Here is a 12150-nt window from a genome sequence, read left to right on the forward strand (position 1 = left end):
TAAAATACCAACCTTGGGGCCCATTTCATCCATTTCTTGCTTTTGGTCTATTATGCACTCTGTTATTCCAACAAAAATCATGAGTTTCAACATAGCAAACACCATTTCAACACTTTTGGAAGGTAGCAAACACCAAATTCAATCATTGGATATGTGATTTGAAGACTTTGAATATTCCTTGTATAGAAAAGGTTAGTGCAATCCATTTTAAACATTGTTTGTCAATATATAGATACAAATTTGATTATAATTTGACATGTTATTTAATATATAATGATTTCATTGAAAATTGTATGTTTGAATGAAATGTTATTTCAAAAAGGTTAGAAATTTAACAAGTCGTTTGATATATATTGTGTATTCATTCAAATAATTATAATTTTTATTTTAATTGAATAATTTGTAATTTACACATTTTAAGTAATTCGGATGTTTGAATAATTTGACATGTAGAAATCTTCATCATGCCAAGGAAGACACCAAAGATTAAAACAAATGAAGATAGGGAGAGAGATTTGGCAATTAAAAGAGATAAAATGAAATTACTACGTGAACAAAAAAAATTACGAAGCAATAATGAAGAATTGAATTTCAAAGAGGATCAAGAACCACCAGTACAAAGAAGCAAAGAGGAAGAATTAGAAAGACAAATAGAACAAATGAGATTGTTATGCTCAAGAAGAGAATTGAATTGTGAAGCTACACCATCCTCCAATGTTGGAGTCATATCGTCTGCTACACCATCTTCCAATGTTGAAGGCATATCATCCTCTCATGTAGAAGAGTCTCTAATTTGTAGATCCGATGATATACACACTCCACCATGTCATGTTGAAAGCACAACATCAACAATTCAATTAGGTGATATTCCATCTTTTAATTCTTATTGCCAAGGCACATCATCTTCAGTTCAAGGTACACAATACACTCAACCTTATATTGATGTTCAAAATGTTGAGAAAATTGAAGAGATTAGAACACCTTCTAGAATTCATTTTAGAAGACCAAAATATTTGATTGATATCGATACTAACATTTTGAAATCAATACTTGACAAGATTACCAAGCGTACTTGTCAAAGAAAAGTTAATAGTATCTGGAGATTATTTTTTGAAGAATTAAATATTACATGTCAATGCCAATTATTTGTTAAAATGATGAGAAATTTGAAATTTAGGCCTATCATGAAGATTCTTGGGCTAAGAACGATGGACGATTCAAATGAAAAAAATATTGTAAAGAATCTAATGAGTGCTTATGACAAAGTGGCTTTTAAATCATGCACCAAAGATAGTAATATCACAAGACGAGTACTCACATCGACAATAGTAAGTAGCCAAATCAAGAAAGCTTGACTCATGAAAAATACAAGAAAAACATTAAAAATTGGTAGAGGTACCTGTTACCTCTGGTTTTACCGCCAAGAATTTAAATTTTGAAAGTGTGGCTTGTGCAACGGTTAGTCTCGAATAAGTGTTTTAATGTTACAACCTGCAAGTTTCTGGCTGTCAGATCTAAGCAGACCAATGGTTAGCACCATCGTGCTATAAGGGAAATGCACGATATTTATTATAGCGCGATGACATCCTAACGACACATTGCAGGGGTGGGTTCGGCGTTCCACAGGTTGGAAAACGTTCTTAATGCCCTTGGCGCTATGTCGCTATCGCAAATCGACCAAAAAATCTCCATAGCAACATAGCGCGCGGCGAAAATAGTCACAGCGGCAAGTTTTAATGACCGGCGGAATCAGGTGTTGCGGCAACGAGTCAGGAGGAACCATGTGTGCCAGGTTAGAGTTCCTGTCGGCACGGCTAACACAGTCAGGGCTTACGTTGACCACCGTCGGATTAGCTCAGATCAACGGTAAGTGCCATCGCGCTATGGAGGAGTCATGCAAGGCTTATGACAGTGACATCGTACCCTGGTGATGCATGTCAGGTGGGGCCATGTCTCAACGTGATGCCAGGTGTATCGACATGGAGGGCAAAAGCACGAGGTACGACGAGTCCCCACAATCATTGGATTGGGTCACATCAACGGATGGCACCATCCCGCTATGGAGGAGATGTGCGAATTTTATCATAGCGACAGGGTGACCATTCGCCACGTGGATCGACAGGACCAGGTCTCACCAAAGATCGCCAGGTGCCATCCAGAGTGTGGTACGGTTACAGATATGGTGCCGAGTGGGATGGGTCCGATCGCAGATCATAGAGTACGGTAGGTCAGAGGTTTCATGGTGGCAGGCAAACAAGTTTCACAGCCCGGAGGTTTCAAAAATACAGCGAGGTGCCATGGCGCCAACGGAAAACCCATGTATTTTTCGATGGTGACATAGCGCCCAAATGAAAAGTTCATCATGGCAAGGAATTATCAGATGGATGGGTCCCCAGCGGGTACTTTGTAAGTGCAGTCGGCGTGGCGAATCGGATGGGGACACATGTAAATCTCAAAGCACGCTGTCAGTGGGAGCTATGGCACTATGGGAATTTGGCCTCAATTTTTGCATAGCGACATGGCACCTAGATGACACGTGGTTGCTCTGCAAATCAGGTCTTGGGTTGCCAGCTAGCAATCGTCGGACCAATAGGGAAGTGCCACATGTGCCATGGGCCCAGTGATTTACAAGGGAAAGGGGTTTTAGAATGATGAGTTTCCATAATTGTTGGATCAAGGCCGATCGACGGTAGGCACCATCGCACTATGGCAGAGATATGCGAGGGTTATGTTGGGGACACAGCGCCTTGTCGACACGTGTCCTGTCGGCGCAGTCTAGGATGGCGGTTGGCGGTTAGTGTAACCGTCACAGTCATGATAGTATTCAAGGTGGTGAAATTAGTCCAATGAAGGGTGGTTAACCATGGGAGGACCTCTAGGTGGAAAAATAAAGAAATGTAATTGGCTCGCGCGGCCTAGTTGACGCATAAGGAGCCTGGTTAACCTTTTGTCTTCGATAGATGCATGAACCAGGAGGCGAAGATAATCGATTTTGTCATGCGATCTGATCTCCATGATAAATCTTGACCTACTAGAGTAAATGTAAAACACAGAAGGAAACTTCATCCATCCGTTGATCCATCTATCAGGTCAGAGCGTAGTTATGGCACCGTTTTCAGTCTTCTCACGACATTATTGGCGAAAGAGATCAAATTTTCTGGAGATTTTTTCCATGATTGTCTTCCACAGGACTCAATGGTAGGTAGTTGCAGGGTCATTTCAGCAGTAAAAGATCTCATTTATGCCTGAACTATAAAGGCAAATTTTGTACATTTTGTGAGGGTCAACTCTTCCTGATTTTCTCTGCTGCTACTCGCAGACTTGCAGTGTAAAATCCCTTTGTCTCTGAGCTAGATAAAATATCCTGTATCATCTCTTTCGGCCATCAACATGTATGTGTAGCATTTTGCCTCTCATTGATGTATTGTTGAGATCAGTGGTCTGCATACTATATCTATCTTTGGCCTATTGAATAATATACAAGTGAAATCTTTCATTCCTGGTGTTATTCAATTGGTCTCCTGATCTGTATGTGGCTGTTGGTCGATACAAGTCTGAATGAATGTATGACCTTGAATGTTACCCTAGTTCCGTAGTGCATATATGGGTAGAAATGAGTCTGAACACTCTCTTTTGGTGCATCACCACCTTAGATTAGACTAGGTAGATTTTCTTTAATGGTCTCTTTCTCCCTTTCCCTTCTGAGAATAGATAGGTGCGCCTTGACAGTAAGAGGAAGCCAGCCTTCTCCAAAGACTCAACCTCGCAGTTCAAGTCCCACAGCTTGGAGGTTGTTTCCATGTTTCACTAGGTCGTCCTCACACCTAGGCCTTGGACAAGGGTGCAGACCTAAGTGACAACAGTACCTTAAGGAGAGCCATGCTAAGGCATGAGAGATTAGAAGATCCAACAAAAAATGAGTTATGGACATTTAGCGGTAGACTACCACAAAACGATAAAGAAATTAGTGAAGCCTTAAAATCATTGATCGAAGATTTTTGGAAAAATAATACATTTGTTTCTCCTAATCAAAGAGATGTTGTAAGGAGGATTGGTAGACGAAATCGCGAGCCACATGCGAAACATTTTTTGGACTCAACTCGGACACAATTTTTCACAAAATTTATTGGTATGTATCCTCAAATTCGAATAAGTCAAAGATTTTTTGAGATGGGTAAACCTTTTTATGTGAAGATAAATCACACAGACACACAACTTGTTGTAGGTTACATATTGAATTTTCTAACCATTTTGATGTTTTTATGCAGATATGCGTAGTTTTGCATTCTTAGTTTGTTTTGCAAGATTGTGACATAAAAGAGCCACCAAGATCTTCAAGAGAATTCATATCCAACATTTTATGTGAAATAGGGGGCAACCAACAATTTTACAAGACATCATGCTTATTTTGTGGTTCTTTGCAACTTTTATCAACATGTCAACATATGGATAGTACACATGCAATTGGAAATGAAATAGTAGATTACAAAAAATTCAAGACAGTGACATATGCTCTAAAAGATAGGAATCATGGTAAAAGATGTGATCTAGTTATTGAAAAAATTCCAGTGTATGAGTTCATGAAGATTTTTCGTGAAAAGATTATTTATGAGTATGCAAGGTATACCCATAGAGCTCGATGGTTGCATTTGCAATTCAAGTTGTACAAGGATACGTTTCCATTGGATACAATTGTTTTAGTTGTTTATTTTGCAGAGAACTACACACTACAACCACAAAATGAGGTGCAAGAAAAGTATTATACATCTCAACAGGTTTCCATATTTGTTCACATAACATTCATGCGTTCACCTACAAGTACAGAGGATGATAGGAAGATTTTGAGGGAGTACCATTTTTACATTAGTGATGATCGATCACATTCTACGGAGTTTGTACATGGTTGTTTTCAACTATTTTATGGAGATTTGGCTAACAAGGGCATATCATATGTTCAGCACATTATTTGGTCAGACAATTGTGCATCTCAATTCAAAAATGCACGGATGTTCTATTGGTTGAGCAGGATGCATAGGTTGTGTAGAATTCAATATATGTTGAATTTCATAGAGGCTAGTCATGGTAAGGGAGAGTACGATGGTGCAAGCACATGCATTAAAAGAGCCTTGGCTCATGAAGAACTAAAGTACAAAGAGATGGAGCAAAATTGATAGATGTAAAATCCATCATCCAATGGTGTAACTCTACAATGGGTCCAGGTAAGGAAGGTGATTCTATAGTTCGTAGATTTTTTTGGTTGATAAGTAATTCTCACTATATCAAGATTGTTGCACACTAACAGGATCTAGTGAGTTACACTCTTTTAGAAGCTCTGATGCAGGTTCATGGAGTATCCACACACAAAAAATGGCATGCTATTGTCCATCATGTGCAGAGAAAAATTGGGATGACTGTGAGTCAACTGAATGGGTGGACAAATGGGATATATGGGTGTTGGATCCAATTGACACCTATCGTCCCCCACAAGCACTGGAAATGGTAGAGATGGATTCGTCTATTGACTTTAATTGCTTGTCAGATCTAGTGCAACCTGGTTATATATATATATATATATATATATATATATATATATATATATATATATATATATATATATATATATATATATATATATATATATATATATATATATATATATATATCTTTGTAATTTCAATATGTAACTTTATAACTTTTACCCAAGTATTTTTTGAATTAATGACCATATTTTGTACATTTGTCACTACAGGCCATGTTTTTGTTGTTATTGCACCTGAAGACAATGAATAAGGGACAAATTATTATTTGTTTCATTGTGTCGAAGCCAAACAAAAATTGGATCACTCGATTATTGATGGTGAAGGTTTAGAGTACCATGTCGGTGCTGTGGTTGTAACAGGCACATGGCTTAGATGATATCGTATGAAGAATCCTAACTTGTGGTTATTCGAGGATTGGCAAACAGAGATGAAGATTCTTCATTATTCAAACCTTGTTGTCAAATCAAATTTTCACTTGAAAAAATATGGTGGAAAACCACATAATAAGATTCTTTGGAAAGTTCATGAGTCAGAGCATGAGGCAATACTTGAGACATTAAAATGTCGAGTAGATCCAATTGGCTCACTAGATTGAATAGGGAGAGAGGGAGAGAGATAAAAAGTGATCAATTGGATCCAAATACAATGTTACAATCTCTTCTCCAAGACTATCACATGACTAAGGTGGACCATATTGTTATGATGTGTAAGTGATGAGATTTAGTTTTTATTTGTTTAGAATCTAGATACATTATTTGAATTTATATTAGATTCTTTAATAGGACTCATTTTTAAAATCTTATCTTATATTTTTTACTGTACTAATTCTTCATTTGTAGGTCACCAAAGAAGAGGGCTAATAAAGTTGACACACAAGTGATAAAGGGCGAGATGCCAAAATCATCTGCAAAATGGTATTATCAATTCACATCCGCAATATTTATTAGTGCTCTTTGTTCAAGTACCATTGTATGCTAATCATCTTATGCCTGGAATTGCAGAGGATCACAATCATCAAAAAGTAAGAAGGAAAATAGGTCTCGATCTAATGATAATGGGGCAGTGACATATATAGTTCTCTCTAAGGATTCCAATTTGTTGGACTTTGACTCATTATTATCATAAAGTTGGAATGTTGGAAAGGGTTAATAGTTGATTATGAATATTCATCCCATGTGTGTTAATCTTAGTGGATTAATCTTATCTTAGATTTTTTACTATGCTAATTCTTCATTTGCAGTCACCAAAGAAGAGGGCTAATAAAGTTGGCGCACAAGTGATAAAGCGTGAGATGCTAAAATCATCTCTGAAATGGTATTATCAATTCACATCCTCAATATTTATTAGTGTGCTATGTTCAAGTACCATTGTATGCTAATCATCTTATGCCTGGAATTGTTGAGGATCACAATCATCAAAAAGTAAGAAGGAAATTAGGTTGTTCAAGTGACATATTCAATGAGGTTGTTTGTACAATGTAATGATTGATTTGAAATGATTTTTGAAGTAATGGTTGTTTGTACACTATAGTTTTTAGTATAGACTTCCTAGAATAATTTTTTTACTATGCTTTGAATGACAAATAGAAATTTCAATCTGCATATAATATGATCCTCTAGTTTTGTTATAGCATGTGCATACATTATCCCTCAATATCAAACATGGAAGGCTATTAACTACTATATTTAGAATTGCTCTGGTAGTTCATACACATGTTAATAATAACTTATTTCCAAACCCAATTGAATTCAACCTGCAATATGGTTAAATTATGTCAATACTAAGGTTTGTAGCATTAATTGGTCACATTCCTAATATTGACACACAACTGAATTGGGACCAACAATTCCTTACAGGTCTACACCAGAAAACATATTTTAATGGAGATGTATATTAGAAGATTCAACACAATGATGATGCATTTGGGTCATAGCTTTCATGAAGAGTTTGACATAGTTTAAAATAGTTATAAGTACATACTTCTGGGAAGTCACATTCTAATGACTTGAAACAGATTTACAATGCTTAGAACTTCCATTTGTTTAAAGTAGAGCACAATCATATAGAATTGGATTCCAATAAATTCCTATAGATGTCATTCAATTCAGGATAGTCACCTCACAGTCATCTATCTTTTAAGAAAATCATCACTACTTACATGTGATTCTCTATACGGCCTATTGTGTGGTGACCATTCCAAATATAAATTGTTCACCATTTCATATGAAACTAAACTATCATTGGAACCTAGATGAATTCTTTTCATTCACAACTTATCTTGACTCTTATATTGTGATCTAAAAATTAATAGCTTTGGTTTCACTTTTTTTGTTTTACCCTTATAAAAATCAACATTTATCCTTTAGTCTCTAAAATTAGTTAAACATAAGGATCTGAACCTCTATGTGCTCTAACTTCTTGACCCTCTTCTTAATCTTCCTTTCACCTTGATCATTTAATTGACACTTAATTGATGTGTTCCCTACTTTTACTATAAAAATCCATGTTCCTCTACCTAAAAAAAATCTTCCTCCAACTCTATAGCCTCCTCTTTGATAAGAAAAAAAGGTTCATTACCCTTGTCATTTCTTCCTTGTCCTATTCCTATATTATTGGTTTTTCTTTCCCTTCCTCTGTTTTCATTTCCTCTACCACCTTCTTTTCTCTCTTTCTTCCTATTGACCATATCTTATGCACTTATAGCCAATTGGAAACTATCTCTAAGCATCTTAGGAAAAATCAAGGTAATCCCATTTTGCAAGTTTTATATGAGCCCATTAAGATACCTTGCAACATTTTCATCTTTATGATCTAATGCACCTCTTATGCTCAACTTGTGAAATTCATTTATGTAGGTCATCAAACCCATCTCATTTTATTTCAATTTATTCCTTATCCTTTATTTTTGGATTGTTTTATTTGATGGAAGAGGCACATCCTTCACCATTTGGTCATGTTTGTTCCACCCTTACAAAACCTCTTTTCCATTACACTACTCCACCATGTCAATGTTGTCCCTCTTAGATATGTTTTTTATAGCTTTACCTTATTTTAGTTCACTTATATCTCCATAATTATAATAGTTCTCTTGGGAATCTATCAACCCCAAAACCTCTTCACTATCTATCTTGCCATGATAGATATGGAAATCAATTATTGTCTTTCTTCTACCACATTGAAATATCTTCAACAACCTTATCATCCATCTTTCTTCAAGATCTAAGTCCCCTCCATCATCTCCATGAGGATTCTCAAGTGCTTAAGCATCACTTTCTTGTTCTTCATGCACATCCCTCGTAGGAACCCTTTCCAAAGCTTCTAAGATTTCCAAGATGGTTGCATTTTACTTGCTTACTTGTCTCAGTTCTCTTTACCTTATTCCATCTTAGTCTCTTTGTTTCCTATAACCTATCAAATGACATGATGTGAATATGACAAGCTATATGACCCTATAAAATGCCCTTCTTAACCTATGCACTCCCTATTTCTCTTACAATGCAATAATTTCACAATTTTGTCCTTTTAGGACTTATTACAAATATATGCTTTTTAAGAATTTAAGCTTTATTTCATGAAAGACCACATCATATCTTCATCCTCCTGGTGCTCTAGTATTCAAAAGGGTCCCAAGGAGATGTTCCTACATCACTAGATCCCCAAGAAGTAATAAACATTCAGCAAATGACTTGTTTCAGGAATAGATTCAAACCATTAAACTAAATACCTACCGTTCTCCACAAGGGTCCCTCCAAATGTTCAAATTGGGTTACCAAATTTATTGGCTTGTCCTAACTCTTTCTAAGGTCTTCAAATATCTCAATTAGGTTGTTCCAATAGTCTAAATGCATATCTTTAATAGGTTTATTCAAAACCCCGTACTTGGACATTATCTAGGCTTGATCTTAGTATCGCTATGAATAAGGTAATTCCTTATTTTCACCAATTTCTCCCAAACCCCATACAAGTAAATTATAGTTAAAAATACTACTATTGGAGTATGAAAACATATAGCAATCTCATTTTTAGTTCCTTTAGACCAACTATTTGATCCAACACTATGGATTCAACAAAATAGGCCTAATTACCCTTCACTTACAAAGAAACTCTCAATATTTCTAACCCAAGTCCCTATACGGGGTATGGTAATATTCTATCATGATCTTAAACAACATATTTTCACACCCATCTACCTAGCCATGGGCATTCGATAGTGCAAAAGTTGCACTTGGCAACTTTGCAAGTTTGCAAAGTTGCTTGACAACATTAACAAAAAGTGCTAAATATTTATAAGGGCTTGAAGAATCAATTGGAAACCTATGAGATTTGTTGATTCATGTGGGTAAGAGGTATTTATGACCAATCCAAGTCAGTTTGAGGGTTGTTACATGCTTTTGTATGAATTTTGGCATTGGAATGAAGAGCAAACTAAGCATTTTGATGACAGTTTTCTGATTTCACCCTTCATCCACACCTTTAATGGATTGATAGGGTTGTTGTTTTCATGTGGTTTGATAGTGTATTGAATGTAGATGCTTTGGTAAAGATTAGGAGTTTTTTTGAAAGGGTCTCTAGCATGAAATTGCTAAGGCGTGACCTATTTGACAAGTTGAAAGTGTAAAAAGGCATGTAAGCAAGAAAAATTGCAAAAATTGCTCTATTGCAATTTTGCAATTTTTGAAAAACTGTTGTGCTTTGCTAGAAATTGGAGTTTTTTTCTTTAAAAAATAAAGATGCCGATGCAAAAAATTAGGACGGGAGAAAAAGACCTAGGAGGAAGTATAAATGACTTTCCAAACCCTAAAGTGAGGAAGAAGTTGTCATTTTGAAAAAAACAAGTGTTGTAGCATGCATTTTGAGAGCAAAAAGACTGGTTTTTTTTAGTTTTGATGTTTTCCTTCATTTTTTTTGCATGCTATAACAGATATAATGTTATATGGAATGATTTAGAACAATTTTTATTTAGGAAGTTTGGTTTGAAAGCGTTTCATTTGGTATTTATAAAAATATTTTGTTTTTAGGTAGTTTGTTGTCCAGTTTACAACACTTTGTAAAGAAAATGAGATAACTCACTATCCCACTGTAGGAATTGTATGGCCTTTTGGGGATAGTGAGTACACTAAATTTAATATATGTAGGAAAAAGAAGGGCCCTTCAAAATGCTGGCAAGCATTTTTAATCTCTTGCCCTAGGCGAGCCAAAGCAAGCTTGATTAGGGAAGAGTTGAATAAATAAGCATTTTACATTGCAAGATTGTGGATTTTGTTGTAGGTTTCTGAAGGAGGTTGTAAGAGGAGTGAAAGGAGATTCTTTGGGTGAAAGGATAGTGCTCCACCAATCCATTTGGCCAACAAACAAGATAGGACAATAGGTTGTCCTTTGATTCCTTGTAGCTCTATTTTGGAGCAATTTGGTGAAATCGGTAAAGAAGAAGGCTTCAAAAACCTATTTTGACATGATAAAGGAGTACATTGAAAGGTTTTGATACTCCTTCTATGATAATACAAGTGGTTGGTAAGATTGGTCAAGAAGACCTAGTTTGATTGAAGGTTTTGAATGATCTTCATTGAGAATGGCAGCCTAGCACGTAGCAAGAAGTGAAAACCTCTCAAGATATTGGAGAAGGGTTTATAATTGGGGGATATTTTCTTGAAAAAGATCCTATAAATCCATGTGGTGATCTTGGAGGACACCCTAAGTCTTAGAGGTAGACTGGAAACATGAATCAGTGATTGATTCATCCCTTCTCTCCCTATCAGTTGGGTGCAATACAAAATCATTGAAGGTAAGAGTGGTGAGTGAAGGAAATTAATTCTAGAAGATTAGTCAATTAGAGTCCATTTGAGTGGTGAAAGGAAAACCCCTCTATATTCCTATTCATACAAACAAGAAACCCTTGTAAATAGGCATATTTTTGGGAATCCCTTGTACGGATGACCTGGGTGTTACAGACCTAAAAAATCTTCAAGGGGAGCCAAAAGGGTACCCAAATCATAAATTTTTTTGAGTTCTTCTTAAGGGTTTGAGGAGATATAAGCCAAAAATCAGTTTTGGAGGCCTAATTTGTTATTAGTCCTATTAGCCCTCTTAACTATGCAATTTGCAAATCAATTGGAAACCCAATACTGCAATCCACTTAGTGATCCTAAAAAGTATTGAATGAGACCTAATACAAGCCTTGGAATTGAATATAGCCAAGAATGTACTCTTGGAAGCCAATTGTGAAGAACGGTGCAATGAGAGCACTAAGAAGATCCCATGGTGAAAGAGAGTTTTGAGTTGATTGGTGAGGATTAGTGTAATAAGGGAATAGAGAGAAGATTCCCTTTGAATAGGGTATAGAAGAAATACCCTAAGAGGCTAGGAGAAAGCCTGGAGTGAGTTCTAGTAGTTGAGGCTAGAACCTTGTTCAAGATCATTTGTCCTCCAACTCAAAACTATTTCCAATACCAAACTGAAACTGATTTTCTAGAACAATCAAAACTGACAACACCAGAAGGCTAGATTACCATGCACCATGCATTGTGCACCTAGTACATACCAACTATTATAAAGACTCAAAACTGGCTATTTTAGTCTACCAACTAGGCCTAGTTTAAGGCCATTTACAAAG

The 12150-nt window shown here is 36.1% G+C and overlaps 1 protein-coding gene across 1 annotated transcript in view; it reads left to right on the forward strand.

The window, feature by feature from the left end:
* The first annotated feature begins 1736 nt into the window (after nt 1–1736).
* The window catches only part of LOC149555391 (G-type lectin S-receptor-like serine/threonine-protein kinase At1g61550), a 64747-nt gene continuing 54333 nt past the window's right edge, over nt 1737–12150 (forward strand). Inside the window, exons 1-2 of the mRNA XM_089829377.1 lie at nt 1737–1866; nt 1942–1999. Coding sequence (XP_089685503.1) covers nt 1737–1866; nt 1942–1999 — 188 coding nt within the window. The remainder of the gene's footprint in view (nt 1867–1941; nt 2000–12150) is intronic.

Source organism: Cupressus sempervirens, chromosome 5 (assembly GCF_028749045.1).
Source record: "Cupressus sempervirens isolate cs-2001-9-10 chromosome 5, ASM2874904v1, whole genome shotgun sequence".
NCBI lineage: Eukaryota > Viridiplantae > Streptophyta > Pinopsida > Cupressales > Cupressaceae > Cupressus > Cupressus sempervirens.